Raw genomic sequence first — 26,571 nt, forward strand, 5'->3', positions numbered from 1 at the left:
GGCTCCCCCACAGCCACCACTGTCTTTGCAGAGCAGAGGCCTCTTATGGCTGCATGCTCCTTGCCCCCACCACCACCCCTGAGGCCAAAGCACCCAAAAGCCACCTGCCCCTGGGCCTTGCCATCCAAACTACCTGAGTTCCTGGTACCCAAGCCTTCTCTCCCATTTCTGCCAGCAAGGCCAGGCCTGTGGAGGCCTTGCAACTGCTGTTGCCCAGCCAGGTGGCTATGTACCACTGCCCCCTGGGAACAGGGAGGATGGAGGGTCCATGAGAGGCTCAGCACTGCCAGGCAACACACTGCTGGCTGCGGATCCCTGGGGCCTTTGGGACTCCCTGGAGGGAGGCTTCTTGCTCACTTGATTGCTGCCTCACCAGCTGCTCCACTCGGGGCTGCTGAGATTTTGTGACCAGGAACCAGTGCTCAGAGAGACAACGCTAAAGCGGGGTAGCCTAGACCTCTGCTCTAGGCAGGGCCCAGAAACATTAGTAAGCCGGGCAAATCTCTGTCATCCCTCTTTCCTCTGTGACTAAGGGCACTCAGAAGTTGCTTTCTGGGCTGGAGACATGGCTCAGAAGTTAAGAGCACTGTCTGCTCTTCCAGAGGTCCTGAGTTCAATTCCCAGCAACCACATGGTGGCTCATAACCACCTAAAATGAGATATGGTGCCCTCTTTTGGCATGCAGACAGAATACTGTATAAACAATAAATCTTGAAGAGGAAGAAGAAAGAGGTGGAGGAGGAGGAGGAGGAGGAAGAGAAGGAGGAGGAGGAGAAGATGCTTCTTCAGCCTCTTCTGGGCTCAGCAGCTACACGGCACTTCTAAGAACATGTTTCCCTGTTTGTGGGGGTGTGCGGGGGTGTGCGGGGGCTGGGGAGTCAGCCTGGACTTCTCACTCACAGGTGCTGCTTCTCCCGGGAGAAGGGGTAGGACAGCCTCTTTGTGGTCTGCGGCCTGTGCTCAGCCACCTTGGGCTGGATGGGGTCTGTGATCTTCTGTAGTACCGAGTTGATGGTTTTCAGGAGGCCCCTGGTCTCACTGATGTGGTACACCTGTGGGCAAGAGCAGGCGGGACGTGAGCCTCTCCGACGAACCCCTGTTCTCGTGATGATTGGTTAATATCGTCACCTGCATGGGATTTCGAATCACCATGGAAACGAAGCCCTGGGCGTGTCTATGAGGAAGTGGGTTAGCTGAGGTGGAAAACACACACTGAATGGCATCATCCCATGGCCTGGGGTCCCCAACTGAGCAAAGAAGAGAAAGCGAGCTGAGCATCAGCCCGTTTGCTCTCTCTGCTTCTCGATTGTGTATGCAGCTGTCTCACACTCCTGCCTCCCTGCCGTCTGCACAGATAAGGCTGTGTAGCTCCACAAACCGTGAGGCAAATAAATCCTTTCGTTATTAAGTTGCTTTTGTCAGGGCACTGTGTAATGTGACTAACTCAGAGTGCTTATTCTCAGAGGGTCAGGAAAACATAGTCCTTCCTGGAAGCAGAACACCTGGGCGCACAGCACCCAGACAGCCAGTGTGCCCCCCCCCCCCCACTGCATACGCTGTTTCAGGCGTACCCAAAGAACTCAGTATGTTAGGAGAGTTGGGCCAAGAGCTCAGTTATAACACATTCTAGAAAACATTCGCCCCAAATGTCTCTTCTATTTCCAAAGTTGTAATCCAGGCGGCTTCGGTGGATCTGAGAAGCCGCGCTGCAGTCCTCCCTTCCACCCACACACGTAAGTATGGACTCCAAGCCCAGCTTCCCTGGCAGGCTGCTCTTCAGCCATAAAGTTTTCAGAGATTAAAAGGAAAAATCCCAGCAAGCTTGAAAATGTAATTAAATTGAATCTGATAAATTATCCAAGACCCCACAAGCATCAAAGAAGCAGGGCCTCAAGCTGGACTATATTTGTTCTGGTTAAATTCTTGGAGCAGAGAGGACAGCTTGTCTGCCCGGACCTTCTCTTGGTGTCCTGGTGGGGTATGATTTTAGGTTTCTTTCTTTCTTTCTTTCTTTTTTTTTTAAGATTTTTATAGCTGGGCGTGGTAGCATGTGCCTTCAATCCCAGCCCTTGGGAGGCAGAGGCAGGTGGATCTCTGTGAGTTCGAGGCCAGCCTGGTCTACAAAGCAAGCTCCAGGACAGCCAAGGCTACACAGAGAGACCTGTTTCGGAAAAAAAAAAAATTTGTTTGCATGTGTGTGTGCATGCCTCCCCCCTCTTTTCTCCCTCTCTCTCTTTCTCTCCCTCCCTCTGTATGTGTGTGTGTTTACACATTTGTGTACAGGTACTTTCAAAGACCAGAATAGTGTGCTGGATTCCCTAGAGTTGACATTACAGGCAGTCGAGAGATCCTGAGATCTCAATTCTGGTCCTCTAAAGGCTAACTGGGCAGGGTCAGACGCTTCCCAGTGGACAGAACTGTCTCCTTGTGTCCTCTGTCCTTCTTGCCCTTTTCCAGGTGATCAGGGCTTTGCTGTGAAGATTCTGCCTTCGGGTGTCCCCTCCCAAGACCAACGTGTAACATAAATGTTCCCACCGACCTTCTTTGTGGGCATCTTCAGTTTCAAAAACTCAGCCTCCCTGCAGAGCACGTGCCAGGGCGCGTGGATCTTCACAAACCCGACACCATGGATTTTGGTCTAGAGAGAGAAAAGGGGCTATCGGTCAGGGTGCTCAGCAGCTGGAAATCCTGTCGGTCTTGGTAACCAGCTGATGACTGATGAGGTGCGGCTGCCTTTGCCTGGCGCCATGCCAGCACCCAGCATGGCTATGGACCTTCCTTACATATTAGCACTTTATGTAACAATCCAGGGGTTGCCAGGCCACAGCCAGGAGAGGTCTTAGGGGTATAAAAGAGTTGGGAAGTTTTCAGGGGTTAAATGAGAGCTCTCTACCCCCCTTCCCCCACAAGCCTGGTAACTGCAGAGGACCATTCATGATTCCAGGCCCTGGGCCTCCCAGAGCTCACTGAACAGGTGCTCCTGTGGGGGTCATGCAGTCCTCTCTGCCTGCTTGTAGCACAACTCCAGTCTCCCTGTGTATCTATGACCATTATCCTTAATGCGCTAACAGCCTGACACGGGACACCAAGAGTTCAAGTCCAGTGCTGTTTTGACTTGGGACAAGTGTGATGGTTAGTTTTGTCAGTTCGACACTATTACATCATGCTGGCCTGTAGGCATGTTTCCATGATAGACTGTGTTGATGGGTTGGGAGACCTGCCCACTGTGGGTGTCGACATTCCCTAGGCATGAAATCCTAGACTGCATAAGAATAGGAAAACTGAGCTAAGTATAGGCATGTATTACTAACTGCTCTTGACTGTAGATGTTATGTAACCAGTTGTTTCAGCTTTTGTTGCCCTGACTTGCCTGCAATGGAAATAAACCCATTTCCCGGTAAGCTTTTGTGAGGATATTTTATCATCATAAGCCAGGCTTCTCTGTTGAGAGACAGGAGGGAACCCACAGGCTACTAACTGGCAGCCAAGTTAGTGGCTTCGTAAGAAGTTGCTACCACCAGCCGGAAAAGAAAAGCATGATTGCCTGTTTCCTTACAGAAGGGAGGGTTAAGCTTGTGGGGAAGCCCCTTTAACCTTCCATCTCTTGGCTAGCAGGGTCCACCCAATTCACACCCAAGCTGTGCTTCCCCAAAGGCAGAGGCGCTACACCCACCCCCTGGTTCTCTGTAGACACCTGTCCCTTGGAAAAGGCCCTTTATCAAGGGACAGGTGTCTACAGAGCCACACAAACATTCAGGACATTGACTAGATCTTTCATAAGACCTCTCATTGGGAGCCTGGAGCTCTGCCTGAGGCTCTACCGGGTCTACAGTTCCGAGGCCTTAAGGAGCTTGTCAGGGGGTACAGAACGGCCAGTGTGGCTTGCCCACCACAGGGCCACAGGTGGAGTGAGTGGTCCAGCTCCCAGGTGTACTGCAGGCTGCTGGGCTGCAAGAACAACTAGGTCAGTGTCATCTGAGGATGACCTATAAGAGAAAACATTGTGGGATGCCAGAGCAGGATTCTTTCTGAGGCTATTCTGTTATCCTGGGCTACATAGTGAATTTCAACCAAACGACCAATCAGTCAACCAGCTTAACCAATCATCTGAAGTGGGGAAGTAAACATACTTGTCCAAAGCTAAAGCCACAAAATTGGTGCCTCTGGCACAGCAGGGCAGAGCTCTCACCTGGCAGAAATGATGGAGAGGTGGCAAAGCTGCCTCAGTGCTTGCCTGGCATGTGTGAGGCCTTGGGTTCATGCTCCAGGACCCCATAAACTGAGTGGAATGCTATAGGTCTGTAATCTCAATACTCCAGAGGTGGAGGCAGGAGATCAGAAGTTCAAGGTCATCCTCAGCCTCATGGGGAATGCAAGGACAGCCTGGGCTACTTGAGATTCTGTCACACACAACCAAGGTAGTTCAGGCCAGAGCTAGGGGATAGAGGACTTTGGCCACAGGCTTGGTCTGACTCTGTGAAAAGAGACATCACACCAGGATAGAGAAGGCATCCCAGAGTCTTAGGGCAGAATGCCCTGGTCTGTCTGCTTGGGAGGACAGGGTCAGAATGCTGCTCAGCCTGAAAAGTCTGTGGCTAGTGTCTTAACCTCTCTGGACCCTACTCCCTCACCTATAAAGCAGGCAATATGAGGTCTGGTTTGAAGACAGACATGGCTCTGGTGCCTTTAGCAATGGAGCCTCAGCCTTTGGCCTGCAGGCAAAGTCAATACAAGGGACTGAAAGAGCTAAATACAGCTTCAGCCTGGCTCTAAGGCAGGTGAGGCCATGCCTGCTTTAGCCAGCCCCGTCACATACTTCCCAAGCCCTGGGGACTCACATGCTGATGTCGTGGGACATCTCTGAGTCAGGGGAGGTGGCTTTTGTGGTCCATGAGTGGCAGAGGACAGTTGTGACCACGTGTGGTAGAGGTTAGTTTTCCCACCACAGATCCAGTTTAATGTCTGTGTAGTGTTCGCCTGCACGCAAAGGCCTAAAATATTCTTTGCAGGCCCAGCATCCCTGGGAAAGTGGACCCTGCTGACGTGAGTGCTCGGGTCTCTCCCAAGGAAACATCTGGTTGGTGAATGGGGTCATGGGACCCATTTAGCAAAAACACACTAAGATGTTTAAAAAACGTGGTACCCAGCCTGACCACAGCACGCCCACAGTAGGAGGAGCCTGGGGCATGGCCAGGTCCCTTCAGCCTCAGCTTTGACATTTGAGACCACAAACTCATGGGCATAAGGCAGTCGGGGCACAACCTAGCTAGGCCCCAGGGATCTGTGAAGGCATAGGTCCTCAAGAAGCCCTCATCCAGATGGGATAGGTTTAGGTCCTAAAGTAATCTGATGGGTTAGGTCAAGCCACTTAGCTCCATTTAGAGCGCATTTGAGGAGTTACAGGCTTCTGTCTTGACCCCCAGATGAAAAGACTGTGAATTCACTAGAATTGGTTCTAGAACCTTCTTTACAGAAGAAGCCAGGTGTGGTGGCTCATTCCTGTCATCCTAGCATCTGAGAGTCTGAAACAGAAGGATTACTGTGAGTTCAAGAGGTATCCATCCCATGATGCTAACCTGGCTTACATACTGATTTCCAGGCCAGCCTGAGCTGCAATGTAAATTTGTCTTAAAAACAACCAGTGAAAGAAAGAAAAAAAAAGAAAGAAAGAAAACTAAACTAGAACTTTGACCAGGCAGGTCGCACAAATCTGTGACCCCAGACAGGCAGGAGAGACAGGAGTTCAAAGCCAGCTTCAACAACAGAGCAAGGTCAAAGCTAGTCACGAGAGTCCATCTCAAAAAAAGAAGGAAAGGAAAAGGGGCTGGGGAACAGAGACATGGAGGTCCGCTGAAGGGTTCTGAGGGCATCAAATCACCACCTCATCCCTGTGCACCAGTCAGACAAGGTAATAGAGAACTACACCTACCACCTGCCTGATGCCCTGATTCCCACCTGCCTTTCCTCGCTGGCAATGGCTGCCTGGACAGATATGAGCTTGAGACAGATGTGTGCCCATTCTATGGCTGACTGCATAAGGCACAGAGTTATTCCTACTTTCTCTCAGACCTCCCGTTCTGCCTCAGTGTACCCACATGGGTGATGAGGGGCTGTAGACACTTGATCCAGATGTTTGAGCAGCAGGTGTGGCATGGGAACTCAATCTGGCACTCATTTGTCATGCTTGCTCTTCCACCCACACAACTCTCAGAGGGTGAGGCATGGCCCTTAGGGCTGGGATATGTTGTCACTAGTGTAGGGCCTGGGTGGGGAAGCGTTGCCCGCTAACTGGCATGTTCACAGTTTGAGGGAGACCTGGAGTCCTTGGTAATGGTGGGTATGAGAACAGGGGTGTCCATCTACCCTTAGGGGAATGTCCTCTTGACTCTATCCTCAGATTTAATCCTTGGGCACTGGGAGCCATGGACTGGGTCTCAGTGGGTGGACCCGGCTCAGTTGTCCTTTGCCAAAAAAATATGACAGGGACAGGCCCTGGATGTGTTTCTCTCCAGTTGTGGGCCTGAAGCCTGCTGGATGGCAGAGAAATCAGCAGGTAGATCAAGTCACACCTCTGCTGACATTGAAGGTGGAGCTTCCCCCCTGGGGCAACCCTCCATAAAAAACAAAAAGAAAATGCTGGCTAGAATTAGAAAAAAAAAAAAAAAAAATCAATGCACTGCCTTCAAGGATCTGCACGGCTGGAACCAGGGCGGGTGTGCCACAAGTCAAGCCATGAGGGCAAACGCAGATCCAGAGAAGACACAAGAACCACCTCTTCAGTGGTGGCATCTCCCCTGTGGTACTGAGCAGGCCTGACCTGAACTGGCTTTGATGGCCACCTGACCATGATGGGAAGGAACAGGCTAGGGATCCTCCCGTGAGACTAGGTCCCCTTTCATGAGCCCTGCAAAGGAACAGTTATCTTCTACCCAAGGGCAGTAGGTTGGTGTCCGCTGGAAAGCTTGAGTGTGCAGGAGGATTTACACCCCGGGAATGGGCAGACACCGCCAAACAACTCCACCCCCCCATGAGCATGCTGCTACTCTGAGTTACCCTGAAGAGCATGGAGAAGGGAATTGACGATGAGAAGAGAGAGGGGGGGAATAAAGGGGAGTAAAAATACCTGTGGACATGGAATGGCTTCACCTGTGACTGTGACCTTGGACACTGTCCACCCAAGCCTTGGAAACGCTACAAGGTTTCAGGAGGTCCTCGGTGGGCACAGAGACAGCAAAGCCCACTGGGTTTAAACAAGCCAGGGACACGGCCAGGGAGAACCACCGAGTGACAAGAGACAGAAGCCAGTGCTCTTGGCTGGAGAGAGTGAGCTCATTAGATGGATGACAGGCAGGTCAGCACGGCTCACCTCAATTAAAGACATAAACTTCAAGACAGGAAGGGCCGCCGTGTAGGACAGGAAACTATTAAAAAGTGACACAGCCAACTTGGGAATGAACCAAACAGAACTTCTAGACAGTAATAGACTCATACTGAGAACTACAATCCTGACACGGTGTTGGCAAACAGAGCCCCCAAAGAAAACAGGATTAAAGGACGGGTGTGAGCTGTGGGTATCTGAGAGGGCTTGGGGACATTTGCTTACTTCCATGGGATGCTGATGGGCCGTGGCCTACCTCAAACTTTCCAACTAACTACTGTTGGCATAGTTCCTGGCAGACCCCTGAAGGCCTGACCACAGAGAGGGCCTCAGATGGGAGCCACGGTGACACAGAGTTCACCTGAAGCCACCTGCCTCCCACAGCCCAGAGTCGGGTGGGAAGGGCTGTGAGACTGTCAGAAAAGTCCTGACAAGCAGGCTGGAGGACCTGCATTTGATCCCTGGAACACACATTGTGGAGCATGGTAGCCTGACCATTTGTAATCCCACTGCTGGGGAGTCAGAGGCAGTCGGATCCCTGGGGGTTGACCGGAGGCTCTAACCTAATCAGCTAGCCAATGAGGGATCCTGTGTCAAAGAACAAGGGAAACAGCATCTGAGGAATGACAGTTAAAGTTGTCTGGCCTTCATTCACATGTGTGCACACATACGTGACGCTGTGCACACGCATGAGCACACACACACACACATCCAGAATTCATAGCCAAAGAAGCACATTTCTGCAGAATGAAGTAGGCTAGAGGGACAACAGTCCATGTTGCTTTGAGCCTTGGAGTAGCCCCATGGGGCACAGGCCTTCAGGGACCAAAGAAAGCAACATGTGGTAGTAGAATTGGGACTTAATGACTCTGTCCAACCTGGGCCCCAGCATCGCAGCAAGCAAAAGGACCGTTCTCCTTTGGGGGAGTCTGTGGGGAAAGTGCTGCATATATTAGGGTGGATAACTCAAAGCCAGGGGCGGTTGGCTTTCTAGACAGCTCCATGCCGTGGGGCTCAGAGTTAGGATCACAAGTGAGTTGGACTGACCTGTCTTCCCATGCTTGCCAGGAAACCCGTAAGGGTGAGGTGGGGGCAGCCTGCTTCTAGGCCTATGAATCCCATGAATTGGTTTCTGCTTTTCTGGTTTTGATGGGATAGGAGGAGACAGGAGACCCCAACAGCCTCATCTCATGAAAGAGCCTAGGCCTGCAAACCTCCACTGTCCCCCACCCAGTGCTGGGCTCCAGATCTGCCTATAACCACTGGAGATGGCAGGAAGGGGACACTCCTGCCCCTATTCATCTCCTGGAATGATGGCTGCCCTGCCTTCCACATTTCCTATTCACCTTTCAGAGGGTGGGAGGGGACACCCACAGGCAAAGAGACCCTTCTTTACCCTTCTCTTCATGGATTTAAGTTCTGAGTCTGCCTGGTGGTGACAGGGTCAGGCTGCCGTTGCCACCTTGAACCTGGGAGCTGTGAGGAGCACATCTTATCTTGTGCCAGGTACAACATTCCTCTCCTAACCCGCCCACATCCTTGAGCAAGGTCACTGTCGCCCCCACTGAACAGATGGGCAAACTGAGGCCTAGAAAGGGGATGTCTCTTGATCCAAGAAATGGCTAGTTCTGTCTAACTCCATCCCCCACTTGAGAGGCTGTGCTGTCCTTCCCTGCCCCCCTCCAGGCTCTGTGTCCCCCAGCTTGGCATGAATGCAGTGGCATGAGATCAAACAGGCGCTGGTGGGGTTTTGAGTCCATAGACTTAGGGGAATCTGCCAGAGCCAGGGTCAAGTACAATGTCAGGGCAGTGAGGCCCTGGCCACCCCCAGTAGACACAGCCAGGGCTTAAGCCTGTGGTGTTCTTAGCAATGACCCCAAAGACATAAATAACACCCAGCAGGCTTTAAGGCTCCGCTTCAAAAATGCTAATGGATTTTCTTGGAGGAAAACACATTGGTCACAAATTTCTCTTGTCTCTTTAATGGGAACCCTGGAAGCTGATCCCACAGGGAGGGAGGTGGAGTATGTGTATGTGAGAGAAAGAGGACTGAGGGGGAGAGGGGAGTAGGGGTGGAGGAAGAGGGAGAGAAGGGGATGGGGGAGGGAGAGAGTGAGGCAGAGAGAAGGGTAAACAAAGAGGGAGCTAGGAAAGAACAGAGAGAGAGAGAGAAAGAGGAAAGAGAAAAAGAAAAAGAAACAGGGAGAGAGACAAGAGGTAAGAGAAAGCAAGATATAGGCACAGAGAGGAAGAGGAAGGGTCCTTAAGACCTCTACCTCAAGACAAGGCTCTCTTGCCCTTCTCCACCACGAAGTTCACCCAGGGGTCCCTGACTCATCAAGGGCAGAAGGTGGGGCAAAGCTTCGGTCCTGTGCAACCACCAGGGTCTCTTTGTGAGGAGGCATCTTGGATTTCTCTGGGTGGAAGGCTATCACTCTACTGGCTCTGCAGTCATACTGTGTCACCACACTGGTGACTGAACAGTGGTGAGGAGGATGCAGCAGGGAGCCAAGTTCTCCCAGTTCTCCCATTTACCTCCCAAGGGACAGCATGGGGCCCCAGGACCGCCAAGCCAGAGCCTGTGTCTGCAGAAGCCTGTGGGTGTACAGAATACATTTTGACCCCACAGGGAGTCAGGCCAGCCCAAGGCAGACCTGTACTGTGCTAGGCTATCAGGCTAGCTGTGAGCACCACGTTTCTACCACAGGCACTGAAGCTTCTGCTAGCTCACGGGCCACCCTGCCTTGTCTCCACCTCATTCATGAGGTGGGTCTACTACATTTCGTTCCCCCAGCAGCTGCTGGGGTGCCACTGCCCAAGATTTGCGGGTGTGTCCTTATTTGGAAAGAGGGTCTTTGTAAATGTAAGCAGGCTTCGATAAAGCCAAAACGGGATAGGGTGGGCCCCAAGTGACTGAAGTGCGGGGACGGACTCATGAGCTACAACAGGGGAGGCCTGAGTACAGCTCTGCCCTACATCTTGAATTCCGGCCTGTGGCTTCCAGCATGCAGGAGGTGTAATCTGTGCTGTCTCAAGCCACCCGCCCATCTGTGCTCACTTGTCACCTGGTGGTTAAGAGCTGCCCTCTGTCCACCAGCAGTGTCACAGGCCACATGTCGTTCCTAATACCTCGGGACAGTGAGCTGGCCTCAGTGAGAAAGCAAGCATATCAGGCTCTGGTCTGCATGGTGCTCCCAGGCCACTGCTCCCAGTCCAGTCCCACCAGACATACTCAAGAAGCCAATTTGAAACAGCCCCAGGATGTTGGCTAGCATTGTGTCTTTAATCCCAGCATGAGGAGGCAGAGGCAGAGGCTCTCTGGGAGTTCGAAACTAGCCTGTTCTTCTAGAACAGCAGGGCTAGAGTAAGATACCCCCTCCTTCCCTGAGAAAGAGAGAGAGAGAGAGAGAGGAGAGGAGAGAGGAGAGAGGAGGGAGAGAGGAGAGAGAGAGATTTACCCAATGCGGTCACATGAACCATTTTGGGGGCACGGACTATGACCCTAACTTTGGTAACACCACAAGCAGTGTGAGCGTACACCTGCTCATCAGCTGCCCACAGGAAGCTGGGCTGGCCACCTCTGCAGTGCTGCCTCACGGCCAGTGACAGCTCAAGAGGCTGGTGTCAGGCACAGGACACCGCATCTCCTTCAAGGTCGTCATTCATCTCCCCATCCAGCCTTGGAAATGGGGTTCGCTTGGCTGGTGGTGATTCGGGGCCCCAGGCACCTTCTGCAGCAATATCACAGGGACAGACAGTTTTAGTTTCCAGGACTCGAGGGTAACCCGTCAGCCAGGCAGAGGCCAGGGGTGCAGTTAAAGGTCAGATGCCATGGGGCTCAGGTGGGGAGACCAGCTTCAATGGCACAAGTAATAGTATAGGGCGTGAGAGGGCAGAGTATTGGGGTACCTACTAATAGGGATCTGAGGTGTCCTACCCACAGCAGACATCTGAAATTTCGCTTCACACTGAGTAAAGCATGCAATTGGGGGATCCTGGTACAGGCGTTCTCATTCCAAAAATCTGCCAGCTCTCGGGTTCCCTGTAATCTGAGCACACACCCGGGCAGCCTCATTAGCTCTTCGCCCCCACACAAGCCTGCCATTGCTGGGCTGGCTGTGCCTGCTAATCTCAGCAGCCAGAGCCCACTCACACCTCGGCTTGCCATGTGCCCTATCAGCCCATCCAGACCCAGTGTCTGCTCCACCCCGGGGGACCGTGAGCAGCAGCTGCTAACTGTGGCCCTGCCAGCCCTGTAGTCCTGCAGCTTCCAGCAGGCTGGTGGGACCAGGGGATGACTTCAGGGCTCGGCAGGGAGGCCGCTCAGTGTTGTTGCCTGGGAAGCTCCGACTGGAACCTGGAAGGACTCAGGCCCAGTGCACAGAAACTGGGTGTGGCGGTGCACAGCTGTAACCCTGGCACAGACGGGGCTGTGGATCCGGAGGCTTTGCTGGTTTGCCAGTCTAGCTGCAGTGACAAGCTCAGGTTCAGAGACAAACCCTGTTTCCCACAACAGTGGGAGGGCAGGGGGTTGGGAGACAGTTCAGTGCAGAAAGACCTTCCTGTGTGAGTGTAAGGACCTGGGTTCAAATCCCCAGAACCCTTGTAAAGGCGGGCACAGTATCATGCATCTGTAACCCCAGCACTCTTACGGCCGGAAAGGAGCAGAGACGTGAGAGAGCCTGAGCTATGCAGGACAGTGGCGGACAACAGAGGCTCCACCTCAAACAGGTGGAAGATCAGGACCAACGCCTGAGGCTGTCCTCTGAACTACATGCATGCACACACGTGCACACACACTCACACTCACAAACACCAGAAAACTTGGGCTGGGTCCTCTGCTTGTGCCCATCATGGTCATATTCATACTCCCCCCCTTTTTCTTTTTGTGCCAGAGACTGATCCCAGCTCTCAGGCACACCCAGCAAGTTCTCTACAGTCCCATATTTCATTTTTCACTTTTTAATTTTATTCTAAATCGTGTGTGTGTCTTTGCCTACATGTATGTCTGTGCACCTCATGTGTGCAGGAGCCTTTGGAGGCCAGAAGAGGGAGTCCTAGCCCCTGAAACTGTAGTTACAGACAGTTGTGAGCTGCTACGTGGGTCCTCTGCAAGAGCAGCCAGGGCTCCCAACCATCCGAGTCATCTCCCAGCACCTCATATCTTGGTTTTTAAAAGGGTCAAACCAAAGCCTTATTCAGCTCTACAGCCAAGTTATCTGTGAAATTTGGGGTCACTTAGGGGCAACACTAGATCCTTTTTTTTTTTTTTTTTACAAGAGTCACTAAACCCTTCATGTTTGATTTTCATTACAAAGAGGAGAGAAGCCATCACATACTAAAATATTTTTCTTCCTTCCATCTTCCCTCTCTTCCAACTTTCCCCTCTCTCTTCCCCCTCCTCCATTTTGTATTGGGTTTGTAGCCCAGGCTGCTCTCAGTTTCACCGCTCTCTTTCATCTGAGCCTCTCTCGGGTGTTGAGGCTCAGGTGTGCACGCTCACGCCTGGCTTGGACCTAACAGGAAACCCAGCCAACAGTCATGTGTTCCCTGCCCAACGCTGCGTGAAGGCTGCTGCTGTCCCCATTTTCCAGATGGGAGAACCAAGGCTTTCAGTTCGGAAAGGCTAAGTCAGAGGCTGAGGTCTGACAGGCCAGTATGAGTCACCCCTTGTCAGAGAGTCCACACCTGGGAGTTTCAGATTGTTCCAGGGAAGAACCTCCAGATACACAGAGGAACGCACAAGTGACACAGCTATGGAAGACAGCACGCGCACTGGACGCCTCAGCTGGGGGGAGACCTGCAGCCTTTAAGGACCCTCTCCTTCCTCCAGGAATACAATGACCTGCACAATAAGCTCTGCATGGCAGCAGGGTATCCCCAAAGCCCCAGGGTGGCCGGAGTGGACAAGGAGAAAGCCAGACACAGCCCTGCCCAAAGGGACAGAAGTCACAGAGGCTCAGTGACACCGACGTTCTGGCTGCCAGCCTTAGAGTCGAGGAAGCTCTGAGTCCTTGCCAGCCTCAAGCTTTTGCTGCCTGACCCCTCAACTTCCCCGCGCACCCTGGGAACTGCCACAGGAAACAAGCAGGGAGGGTCTGCCGGGGGTACCAACCCCTGAGACTGGGTCACCCTGGATGATAACCTTAGGGAGTGTGCGCAGGCAAACATGCTCGTGTGTGTGTGTGTGTGTGTGTGTGTGTGTTCAGCTGTCATTCCTCGGGCAGTATCTACCCCCAACTCTGAGATTACAAGTATGTCCACCATGCCTGGCTTTTTACATGGGTTTGGTTGGGATCCAAACTTGTGTCCTCGGTGCTTACAAGGCAAGCCCCTTAGCAACTGAGCTCTCTCTCTAGCCCCATCTTTTAAGTTGTAAGTGGCTATGTAGCCCAGGCTGGCCTTGAACTCTCAATCCTCCTGCTAGTCTCCTGAGAACTGGGACTAGACTTGCCCACTCACTTGCAGAGCAGGGGCCTTTCCCCACGTGCTCAGGCCTAGTGAGAGGGTAAGATGTCAACCAGGAAGCACACAGCAATTGGCTGAGTGGTTGAAAACTGCAATAATTTGAGCCACTGTCTTTTGCCGCACAGCCAGCAATCCTAAGAGACAGTGGATTCCTTTGTTCTTTCCAGAAACTTCTCTTAGCACAACTTTTAGACTTCCTGAACACGGTGTTACAGAGATGTGGGGTTCAGAGCAGGGACCCCAAGAACCTACAGACCCATCCAGTCTCTTCTTCACAGGTTGAGAAACTGAGGCTCAGAGAGGGGCTGAGGACATCCAGGAGACACCCCCAGAACAGCTCCACAGCCTGCCCCTCTGACCCAGCAAATCTTCCCATGCCGGGCACTAGCTGAGCAGAGGCAGGAAATGCTCTGACCTCAAGGTCACTGTAACTGGCCAGCCCTGCCCCAGGCAGATGCGGTTGCTGGAGGAGGAGGCTGGCTCAGGACTTCCCAGAGCGGTTTAGAAGCCATTTCTAGCCCGCTATGGCCACAAGAGCTGAGCTAAAGGCGGCCCTGCCCTCACTGCCTTTTGCAAACAGACCTGTCCAGCCCATGTCCACCTGGTGTCCCCTGTCACCATGAAGCCACACTCACGTCCTCATCACGCTCCAGCTCCAGGCCTGCCTCCAACAGGTTGCCTTCGTATTCCTCCCGTCTGAAGCGCTTGTCATCTTCATGGTAATCCATGGGGGCTTCGGGTGAGCCCGCATCCAGGGGGCTCCCCTTTCCAGGAAGGGGTTGGTCCTGCCTGACACTGCGGGCCCCCAGGACCATGTCATTGTGAAGTCCCCTCCTGGCCAGAGTCCTGCTCCCTGAGGCTCTCTTGTGATGGTACACCAGGATGTAGTCCACCTTGCGTTTCCCGTCTCTGAAGTACAGGCCATACTTGCATTCGGCATCAGGGTCCACAGACAGAGAGTTGAGCAGCTGTGAGGACAGAGAGAGAGATGTGTTCAGTTGTGGAGTGGTTCTCGAGGGGCCTTCTGGTAACATGCTTCAAGCTGGGTACTACGCTCATCCACTCGCTCACTCATCAGACATGCTGGGCTTCACAGCCCTGCTTGCTGCAGGCAGAGCCTAACAAATGTCTGCTATGAAATGTTTATGAACGCCTGCAAAACTACACTCTCTCCTCACTAAAGTCACCACTGTGCTCAGGCTCTATGCAAACACCCCAGAGCATTAGTTATTTTTTCCTTTTCATGTGTGTGCATACATTCCTGAACTTGCACATATGTGCAGGGGTTATAAGTCAACAAGAAGTTATGAGACAACAAGAGTCTTCCTTGGTTTCATTTATTTATTTTTTTTTTAAGATTTATTTTTATGTGTATAGTGTTTGCCTGCAGGCATGTATGTGTACCGTGAGTGTGCAGTCCCCATGGAGGCCAGAAGAGGGTGCTAGATACCCTCAAACAGGCTACAGATGGCTGTGATCCTTCGGGGGAATGCTGGGAACAGAACCCACAAGGCTTTTGACCACTGAGCCATCTCTCCAGCCATCTCCCCTGTCTTTTTTGAGACAAGGTCTCTCCCTGGGCCTGGAGCTCTCCCATTAGGATGGTTGACCAGTGAGGCCACCATCCCTTTTACCCATCCCTGCCCGGTGCTGGGATTACAGTAGGCCATCGTGCCCAGCTTTTAAATGTAGGTGCTGATAATCCAAGCTCAGGTACTTGTGCTTGTGAGGCAAGCCACCCCCCGCCCCACAGCACCATATTAAGTGAGACTTGAGCATCTGTGGGTTTCAGTATCTGAAGGATCTGGAACCACTACCATGCCAGAGGACAGCCATTCCTATAAATGGCCACTGTGAGCCAGACCCAGTCCAACAGGCTAAAAAACATAGAGATGGAAAGGCCTTCTTAGAGCCCACACTCTAGAAGGAGGGAGGCCTTTGTCGCCCCTGAGAATGCTAAGTCATGCTTGGTCGCTAATAGGACCTCCTGGTCTTTGGATGGTAAGGTCCTGTCTGACTCCTGGCAAAAAATCTGCTGTAAAAGCCACAAAGCGAAAGTCCTAGGAAAGAGGTGGTGCATGTACATAGGGCAGAGCCCGAGGCAGGGCAGAACCGAATTTAGTATCTGCAGGCACAATGTCACCCTCTGGCAGCCAGCAGCCAGGAAGCATGATGATGCTTCAGGGCCACCGGCTAGCTGGGTGACCAGAGTCCAAATGTGTGAAAGCCCTTGTTTACTCAGGCTGGACCCTCCAGAAACACCCAGTCCCCGTGTTGGGCTCTAGCATGGAGGAATGAGGACTGAGATCCGGGCATGACCCATTCCGGGACACTGGTTGAGAAGCAGCCTAGGACCGCCAGCTGTCCCCAGAACTGGCTTCAGCCCAGCATGAACACCTGCGCCTGGCAGTTTCTTTCTCAGAGTTTAGCAGCCACGTAGAGAGGCCACCCTTCCCCTGTGCCAGCTCTCGGTCCTGAGCAAAGTGGTAGGGAGGACGTCACCACCTAGGCCCTCCCTGGTGGCATGCGAGTCCCAACACAATGTACACCTATGTACACGTCTCTTTCTGCACCACAGCCACATGCCTCCTCCTGGAAGCCTTACCACACTGAAAGATCCTAAGCTGGGTGAGGATCCAACCCTCCCCTCTACACGGGGTGCAGCCCTGGCCTCAGTTTCCCCTGCATAGTACTGAAAGACATGTCTTTCCCGGTACTAGCCTGCTGGGTTCTGCTCCCTTCTCTGGACACCTGCTATGATAGCCCCAGGCACAGGATTTTCCACTTTCTCCATATCCCCTCTATCCCCCTCCTAACCTGTTCTATCCCATCCTGTCTATGCCAGAGGCTCAAGCGCCACCAATACCCAGGGGCCTGGCCTTGATCTGACCTTTACCCTGACACATCAGCTGCCAGGAAGCCACTGCCCACCTTTCCCAGTACGGCCACCCAGAGCTAGGATGTCCCTGGCTATTAGATGACTATGAGGAGCCATGTACTTCCTCGTATATAGTAGGACCACACCCTCCTCTGAGGCTCGGGAGGCTATGAAGGGGAACAAGGGAGAGGGGAGGCAGAGTGGAGCTGTGTCCAGTCCAGAGTAATGGAGGGAGGGGAGAGGGACTCTTGAGCAGGGTCAGGGAGTCATGGCCTTTCACCTCAGCATCCTTACCCTAGGACCACATCTCTTGGAGACAGCAGGGTCTGTGGTCCACCCAGCACCCACAAGCTGCAGGAGACTGGAAGGGTTCCACCTACTGCCTCCATGGTGACTGGGGTTTCACCCAGGACTCTATGGGGCCCTGGACAGTGTAGATATTCCGCTCAAAGTGCTCCTAAGGGGTTTCTGTCCTATTCTCTGTGAGTGGTGTCTATAGGTCAGAGACAACCCCATGTCTGTGTGGTCTCAGGAGGGCTCAAGAGGGCTGCTTATTGTTATTGTTTTTTGTTTGTTTGTTTGTTTGTTTTGGTTTGGTTTGGTTTGATTCTTTTGAGGCAAGGTCTCCTGTAGCCCAGGCAGGCCTGGGACTTGTTATATAGCCAAGGATGACCTTAAACTGCCGCTGTTGGGGCATGTGCAGTCATACCCTGTTTCAGGCAGAGCAGGGGCTAGCACTTAGGGATTCCTATATGCCTAGACACTGAGCCACAGCCACAGACCAGGGCTATGACACTCTGGAGTGTCACCGCAGGAGTGACACTCTGGTCCAGTAAAGAGCTAAAGTTGTGGGAATCTGAACATCTGTCCTCAGGCACCAAGGTGAGTATGTCTCCATAGAGGGACAGAGGCTTCATGTCAGGAGCAGGCATGGGACTGTGCCTAGCCTTGGATCCTGTCCACACACCCAAGGCACTTCTGTCCTTCACAGAAATGGTGACATTCTTTCTAAGAATGGGGCAGCCTGTCTTCAAATGTCCCACACATGGAGGGGGCACTGTTGCTAGGTCCACCCGGGCTGGAAGAAATTGAGGTTGCTACATGGGAGAGGGGAGAGGGCACATGTGTCCGGCTTGATGCCCTGAGTACCAAATCCCCACCCATTACCCTAGAATCCCAGCCCTGACTCAGTCCTGAAGGATGCGACCAGGAGTGTGCCTCCGTCCTGCCAGGAAGGTCCTGAGACAGCAGGCAGTTTGGAAAGCAAAGGCTGGTGGGGAGGTCTGGAGACAGCAGTGGCTTTTTGTAGGCCCTGAAGTTGGCCAGGCCAGGTCCAGGCCTGGGAACACTGGAAGGGCAGTAGGGCCGCCTCCTGCCAGGAGGATTAGCCAGGTTGACTAGGGTTCTGGCTGAGCAGAAGCAGGCTCAGAACATGCTGGGCCAGGTGCCTGGGGGGCATGCCCGTCACCCTGGCTCTATCCCGGGGGCTAAGGGTAGGTTCTTCTCAGAATCCCAGGAAGGGCAAGGAAGTGCAAAGTCACAGGGTGCTGGCTGCTAGTGGAGCCTTGAAGGAGAAGATGAACCAGGCCCCAACCAAGAACCCTGGAAGACCAGGAGCCCCTGTGCCATGCTGGGCAGCGTAGCCATGCTGAGCCAAGATGGGCATATACTGGGGGGTCAGGGTGGGATGGAGACACACCTGCTTCTGCTGGCATCCTGATCACCCCAGGGGCTGAGAAGTGCCAACATCATTTCCAAACACAGTCCTGGGACCCTACCAGGCTGGGCAGGGGGCCTTCTAATTCCTTCAGCTAGGACCTTCCGCATCTCTGCCCTCCCCCCTCCAACCTGCCTACATTCACAACTGTCCTCTTCTCTCTCTCTCCCTCTCTTCATCCTTCATTAGCTCCTTCAAACCAGTTTTCTGTTTTTTGTTTTGTTTTTTGTTTGTTTGTTTTTTGTCTAGGATCCAAGGTGCCATGCTGGTCTCCTGTGGACCACCTTCCAAGAAGTTCTAACTCTCCTCAGCATGAGCCCCTGAGGCTAGACAGGCACTGCCCTCATACACCTGCACCCAGAGCCAGAACAATGGCTACCATTGAAGAAGATGGACAGCCAAGACTTAGAGAAAAGGACAGTCAGAGCCTTCCTGTGAGACATACAGGGAAATGACCCCAGGACGCCACCCAGGATTCTGCAAGGTGGGGCAGGGGTCCGATTCAACATGAGCAACTGCATCTGTCTTCTTGGCCCTATTAGGCCAGTCCTAGGGGAAGGCACGGCGGGGGGTGGTGGACTGTCTCTGGAATATGGCTCCACCTCCCTGAGACCGCGTCTGTAAGCCGTCCTTCGTTTAGCAGGACTTTGCTGGCAGTGCTGTCAGAGCATTCAGGGTGCTCACCATAAGGTACCTACCACAGGCCCCAGCGGGCTGTGTGTCGCTGGGAGCTCACTCTCACTGGGAGCTCAGTGCATGAAGTGGGGGGACAGGAGTGTGGGGGTGTCCTTAAAACTCTTGGCATAAGAACGAGGACCTGGATTCCGATTCCCAGTACTCACATAAAAGCCTGGGTGCAGCATGCACACAACCGCATTACTGGGGAGCCAGAGACAGGCTCACCAGCCAGTCAGTCTATCGGAACTGGCAAGTTCCGGGTTCAACGAGAGACTCTGTCTCAAAAAGTAAGGCGGTGAGAGAGAAGAAAGCCAATACCAACCTCCACAGAATAAGTGTGCACGCGTGCGGATACACACACGTACACACATACACACACACACACAGGGAAGGGAAAAAAGAGCTTTACTGTCAGAGGGGACCATAAGGAAGAGGTGGCAAGGAGTCAGATTCAGATTTTTAAAACTGACAGGGCAGGAGTGGGTAGCAGGAGGTAGCACCACACTGGTGTGGCCATCTCCGGGGGGTAGGTAGGTGGGAGGGTGGCCCTTGGTGACTTGTCCTGTTATACTGGGAAAACTGTCTGTGTAGGCATTGGCTTTATAAAGTGTGTGTGTGTGTGTGTGTGTGTGTGTGTGTGGTGGGGCGGGGTGGGAGCCATCTTTCTTCAGTGTTAGTGGGGTAGCAACTTCTAGAGAGGCAATGTGAACTCCCTGCCTACTGTTCTCTGTACCAGCCTGGGACCTCCAGCGTCCACAGGACTGTTCTGAGATGGGCCTGGGAGATGGGGGGGGGGGGGGAAGACACAGTAAGTCCCCAGGAAGCTGCAGAGGCACCAGGTGAGTCCTCCTGTCCCTTCCCTATACAGAACAGGACAAAAAGGCCACTGTGCAAACGGCAGCAGGACGGATGTGGGTTGGACTTTATGTGTAACTTCCAAATGTTCTCATTGTCTGCGGTTAAGAAGGGGTACCTGGGTGGAAGACAAGGGGTTTCTTAGTGCTCTCTTAATGGTAGGTTGTGGGATGAGTGTGTGCCTTCATCCGTCTGTCTCTCCTTCAAATGAACATCAAAAGCTTGTATCTAGGTACTGCTATGCTCCGGGGCTGTAGAGAATGGGAGGGACACTTGCAGGGGTCGAAAGTGATGGGGTTTTCTCCTGGTGTCTGGAGGAAGTGCTCCCAGAAAGGGTTTCCTCAGGGGAGTTTATAGAGAAGGATGGTCAGCAGATCCTGTCCCAGCACCACAAACAAGGGAAGTGGTGCCAGCTGCCCCCAAGAGGCTGGACAGAGCGGGGGGTGGGGGTAGCAGCACAGCCCTGAGTTCACACCCTAAATGTGCGTGTGGGACCAAAGTTTGTTCACTCACCTCTGCTTCCTGGCTGATTTCAAACACCCTGTGACAAAATACTGATGCTTTTGAAGGGGTCTAAAAATCTCAGAATTTCTTTAAAAATGGGACAGATGAAATCAGAGACCAAAAGAACTTGCTTCTGGTTTGGAGACTTGGATTCCAGACTGATGAGGAACATCAGGGCACTTTGATTGATTTTGAGATAGGGTTTTTCATTCTGTAGCCCAGGCTGGTCTCAGCAAGTCTCCTGCCTCCGATTCTCCAGCTCTTGGACAAGCCTACTATGTCCAGACTTTTTTGTTAAATCTTTTTCTGCCTGACTCATAAGCATGAGCTATCCACTTCCGATCACTGGGCTTGCCCAGGAATTTATAAACAGAAGTTTTCGATTGTAGATAAAGCAGCCTATGGCCCTGTCCGGGCAGGTGGGCTGACACTCAAACAGCAGGTATTTCTGGGTGTGGGCATCCCAGGCCATGGAGAGCTTGGGTTAAAGACAAAGCGCAAAGATCTGCACAGAGAAAACCTAACCTAAGGTACCGAGTCCCCATCACCTGGCCTCCGGCTCCCAGCTGATCCCCTGGCTTACCTCTTTGAACCAATGGGGTGATCTGCCCCCTTTCCCTAGAAATAGACATGGCAGGAGAGGCTGCCTGGGATCTGCAGTCTGGGTGGAGGGGGTCTTTTTCTAAGGCTGCTTCTCTCGGGAAGGGAGGTGCAACCCACAGCCTCCGGCTTTCTAGAGCACTGGGCTTCCTCGGGTGACTCTGTGATGACTAGCGGTGGTGGTGGAACCGTGTAAGGATGCTCAGAACCCCGGCTTTCAGAGCTACAGCTGCAGCATGATCCGTCTGTCTCTCCTGTACATGGACCCAGGGCCATGGCCCTCCCAAACTGCAGAACTGTGTAAGCATCTAGGAAAAGCTGTGAACAGAGAGAGGGCCACCCCTGGGCTTGCCCACGTGTTTCTGGACTGAAGAAGACTTTGAATGAGATCCAGACCTCAGTGACCTCCTTGGTTTGGGGGACACTGGTGGCTGTTAGGTGTAGACAGGTAACAGGTCTCTGAATGAGAATGCCAGTGCCCAGGGCCATTTGTTAGACGTTTATTCATACTCAGGCCCCTTCCCATGGGTGCCACCTCTACAATAACACCTCTTTATTACCTTGGCAACCGTTCTCCAGTGCCTCCAACTGGAGCCCTCACATTCCCACCTCTGGACCCCACATCATGGATGCCACCCAGCCCCACCCACCATGTCCATTCACAGGCAGGCTTGCTGTGGTCTCCCTCAGCATCTTTCAACTGATGGGTGACTTGTGAGGAATCACCTGTCGCTCTGGGCCTCAATTTCCCGATTTGTATTAATAGTACCCCCACCACCACACACACCACACCCCGTTGTTTTGAGTTAAACAAGCTGAGAAGGCCAGTTGGCCACCTTTGGGGAACTGTCCTTTGTTCCTGTCCAGGCTGGCAGGGGAGCATTCCATCAGAGCGTCTTGAGCTCCGGAAGGGAGGAGCCCTCCCTGTCTCTGCTCTCTCTGGGTGCCCAGGGGCCAGGAGCTAGTAAGGCTCAGTGAGGCCCAGCCCAGAGCTCTGTTCACATGTGTCCCTGAGCTCCTAAGGCTGTTCCCATCCTGTACATGACAGCAAGGTACATGACCTGTCCATCCACAGCAGCCCCTGGCCCAGGCTCTGCAGGACTCGGGTACCATTCAGTAGTTTCATCTGTCCCTCAGCTAGCACCCCAGGACTGCCAGGTCTGTTCTACAACCCAAGCCGGCACTGCCCAGCCAGACCTCCTATCAGGCCTCTGGGCGTAGCCACCCTGGGCACGATGGATCCCAGCCCCGGGCTAGGACAGGTCAGGGCAATCCCTCAAGCTGGGCCTTCCACTCCTCCAGCCCCAGGCCAGAGCCCCAGGCTTTGAACAGCTATGCTCCCTGGAGCCTAGGAAGGGACCTTGAGGGAGCTGGGGGCTGCTGGGGTGTTGGGGAGGAAGAGAAAGAAGTTCTTTGGTCTTTGGTCTCTGCTGGGAGTGCCCCGCCCCAAACCAGGCCCTGGGAAACTTTGTTCTTTAAACCAAACTCATAAGGTTTGAATCCCCCCCCCCCCCGCCGACACACATGCACCATGCCACTAGGAAGCCCCGTGACCTGCTGGGTCTGGCCCCAGGGACAATGCTATGGTGGAGGGGACCTCGGGACTGGGCTCCCCAACCAGGTGACTGACTCCACCCTGCCCGTGCTGAGGGCACTGGGAGGGGACTGGGGACCAACTCTGGGAAAGCATTCTGGGTGAAGGTCACCAGCTGCGGTGGGCTGGGCTTGAGCATCTGGCAGGTGAAGCCCCACCAGGTGGGGGTGGCGGCAGAGTGGTCTCGCTCACCCTGGTGGCCACCTGGTGTCTACCCTTGACTCTCACCCACCCTGCTGCTCCCGGGGCACCTCTGACTGGGGACCTGGAAAGGAGGGTCCTATCTGGGCCTGGGCTGTACGCTCAGGACACAGGAAACGCGGGCCGGGTACTTCGGGGACCCCGAGACACTCTAGAGACCCCAGGAGCAGCAAAGACCTCGGGGGCAATTTTTTTGGGAGCTTGGGAACACTGCAAAGCCGGCGCTGTGTCCACTCTGGGGACCCCTGAGAATGCGCTGTGAAGATCTCAGGGACACTTTGGGGGCCTCGGAGGACCCACCCCCACCCCCGGTCCGGCGCTGCGGGACTTCGAGGACACTCTAAGAGCCCTCAGGACACTCTGAAGACCCCTGGCAATGCGCTGCAGAGACCCCAGAAACACTCTGGGGAACCCGGGCCGAGCCTTGCGGGGGTGGGGGACCCCGAGAACGCGGCAAGCCCCGGGCCTGGCTCTGCGGGAGATCCTAGGGACCCTCTGGGGACCCCCAGGGCGCTGCGTTCCACGGGTGGGAGGACGCGCAGAGTACAGCCGGTCGCGCGCACTTGGCCGCGGCCGCAGCGCGTCCCCGGGCCGCACGTGTGTGGGTTGGGAGCCCCCAGCGCCCTGCGCGGCGTGGAGAGGTCGCCGGGGACCGCGCCCGAACTCACCGTGCCCTCGGACGGCAGGTAGCCGAGGTCCTCGATGGCGCAGATGTTCACAATGTGGACGCTGCGGTCCTCGGCTGGGAGCGTCGAGTACTTCTCCGGGACCCTCATGGTGGCCGCGCGCTCCCCATCCACGGCCCCGGGGGTGTCTGCAACGGAGAAGCGGTGCTGGCCGGGCGCGGACGGGACGTGGCCGCTCCCTCCTCCCTCGCGACCTCCCGGGCGCTGCCGCCACCTGGCCCGTCCCGAGGGCGCCCGCGCGCCGTGAACTTGGCCGCGCGCCGGCTCCGCCTTAAAGATATAAGCGTAGGGGCGGCGGCCACGCGGGTCAGATTTTCCGTAGAAATTTAAACACAGGAAGAAAGGATTCCGAGTTTTATTTTTATCCGGGGTCAGAGCCCATTTAGGATTTTTTTTATTTTAATTTTATTTTTATTTTTTTAATTTTGAGGGTGTAAAAGATTCTTACCCGGAGAGAAAGTGCCCCAGACCACACCTTAAATAAAAGGCCCCAGAGCTAACTTCGCTGTCTCTTCTCTAAGGAAGGGACAGACCAACCCCACTGCCCTCACCTGGGACCTCTCCTGCCCTGAGCCTCCCCAGGTGCCCGTGCCTGTGTGGTCCCCCTCCCCCACCATCGTCTCGCAAGTACGGTAGCCTCCAACCTGGGAACTTTCTGACACTCTCTTCAACAGGGGAGAGAGTGACCCCTGCACGCCAAGGGAGAATGCTGCCCTGTTGTTTGGTGTTTCTTGTTTTTTTTTTTTTTTTTTTTTTTTTTTTTCTCTTTGGAGGAGTTAGGGAGGCTACAGAGCACCCTGACCCGATGTTCCTCTAAGGCAGGTTGCAAGTCCTGCAGAGTGGCTAGAGGTCAGCGCTTTCTGCTTTCTCACCTCAGAACCTAGCGGGGGTCCCTGCACACAGTAGGTGTCTGTAAGTCTTCCTTCTGGAAGAGGAAGAAGAGAAGGACGAGGAGACACGCTCCAGGGCCAGCTGCTCTCCTGATTGAGTTTCTGCTGGGGCCACACCCGCCACCTGCCCTGTAGGATGGCTTCTTTTTCCTCCACCTCCCTGCTGAGCATCAGAGACCTTGTGCCCCAGGACACCCTCCTGGGCTCTCCATCCTCCAAGCAGCCAGGCTCTCCTCTCTCCCAGACCCTGTCTGAACGTCATGGGCAGTACTCCCATGGATGGGAGAGAGAGGTGGTGTTCCTCTGCAGTGCCGGACTTCCAGCCCAGGGGCCAAGCAGCACCTTTTCAGGTTCACAGGCTGCTCCCTCATGACCACCAAGACCTCCCCTCACTGTGTGCTTAGCCATGGTGGCTGCCATCTTGCGCCCCCATTTAGGTCTGAGTCTTTGAACTTGGAGAGGTTTTGAAAAGGCTACCAGGTCCTTGAGCTAGCCATTCCCATAGGTGCCAAGTGGCCTTAGAGTGGGATTTAAGAAATGCTTTCAGCTGGCCAAGTCCCAGTTGCAAACAGCTCCCCTCCCCCGCCAGCCTCCCCTGTGCCAGGGGACTGGGCTGGAAAGACATACAGTCACACACAGGATTATGTAACTTCATACTATTGATAAACAACTGGCATTGTGTAACTGTAGCACACCCTACTCCTAAATTTATGTTCAGGTGTCAGGGATATTCCAGAAACCAACGAGGTATAAAGTTTTTGTTGTTGTTTGCTTTTTTAAGAGAAAAAATACAATTGGTCAGGGCCAGGGAAGTGACCCAGTTGCAGAAGGCTTAATGTGTGTGATGTACCGGGTGGGACTTTGGTGCTAGGCTAAAATGAAATGCGTACACACGTGTGTGCATGTGTGTGCGCGCACTCGTGTGTGTGGGGTGCATGTGTGTATGTGCATGTATGACTGTGTATGACCAGCTGGTCAGTACCAGAAGCTCTGGTGTTCTCCTGTGTTTGGGAAGTGGCACTTTTTCTTTAACCCTGAGAGCGCTCTTGGGGGCATTGGAATGGCCTCCTGGCCTTGTTCTCAAAGCCCCTGGAAGCTGCCAGCTCGGGAACCATCTCTGGACATGGTGGCTCTCCGTCTTCTCCCTGGACAGCGCCCTGCTATGGTGGAGGAAGCCGAGCTGGGACTCTTCTCTTGGGGTTTAGCCTGGTTCTGCCCCTGCCTCAGCTGGGGGTTGGCACCTGCTTGCTGGGGAGACTCCATTTTCTCCTTTCCCACCCTCTGCATCTTCTGGTTAACCCGCCCCCAAGGCTTCTGAGTGCACAGTTCAGGGGAGACCCAGCAAGGGCAGAGAGGGCATGGAATGGCCTCCACACAGTAGGAGTTTGGGGGATGGATGGGCTAGAAAGAATCCCGTGATGGCTGATTGCTGGATGTCATCACCCGGGAGGCAAAGCACTGGGCTTGCCTTCCAGGGAGCTTAGACTGGATTAATTGAGCTGGAAGACTGTAAACGCGACACCATTCCACGGGCCGGGCTCCCAAAGTGAATGAAAGGAGGAAGCGAGCTGAGTGCCGGTGTTCATCTCTCCCTGCTACCTGACTATGGATGTAACGTGGTCATCCTCATGCTCCTGCCATCGTGCTCTCCCTCACACGTGTCCTCACACTGTGAAGCAGACAAACCCTCCCTTCCGTTGTGTTTTATCAGAGAAACGAGACAAGCAACTACTATAGGACACATGCTTTTCCTAGGTCCCTCAGAGCCCAGGCCCAGAGTTCTTGGGTCTTAAAATCTTGAGGACCACCATCAACAGCAATCTAAAAAAAAAAAACCCCACAAAATTAAACCCACAGCTTCCAGACCTACTTCCAGGAGAAATGGATACTGCTTTCCAAGTCAAGCCCTTTCTCTGGGAGCCTTTGTTCTAGTGTGTGTCACTTCTGCAGCTCACTGCCTGCTTGTCCCAGTGGCCATGCTGGGACACAGGGTGCTCTTTTGATGGGAACTTCCAGCCTTCAATGCACGCCTTGCCTTCTCAAATCACCCTGGAATGGTGTTGGATGCCAGGAACCAACAGACACCTGTGTCTTTGCTGACATTTCTTAGTCCTGGGTGTGT

General features: G+C 53.7%; 1 protein-coding gene across 3 annotated transcripts in view; it reads right to left on the bottom strand.

The window, feature by feature from the left end:
- The window catches only part of Ano1 (anoctamin 1), a 151,224-nt gene that overhangs the window by 69,454 nt on the left and 55,199 nt on the right, over positions 1–26,571 (bottom strand). For all 3 annotated transcript variants that reach the window (XM_060383301.1, XM_060383295.1, XM_060383291.1), the window contains exons 2-5: positions 23,542–23,687; positions 14,482–14,814; positions 2,540–2,638; positions 901–1,052 (exon numbers count right to left, since the gene is read on the bottom strand). In XM_060383301.1, the coding sequence (XP_060239284.1) occupies positions 901–1,052; positions 2,540–2,638; positions 14,482–14,814; positions 23,542–23,687 (730 nt within the window). The remainder of the gene's footprint in view (positions 1–900; positions 1,053–2,539; positions 2,639–14,481; positions 14,815–23,541; positions 23,688–26,571) is intronic.

This window comes from Meriones unguiculatus, chromosome 1, assembly GCF_030254825.1.
Source record: "Meriones unguiculatus strain TT.TT164.6M chromosome 1, Bangor_MerUng_6.1, whole genome shotgun sequence".
Taxonomy (NCBI): Eukaryota; Metazoa; Chordata; class Mammalia; order Rodentia; family Muridae; genus Meriones; species Meriones unguiculatus.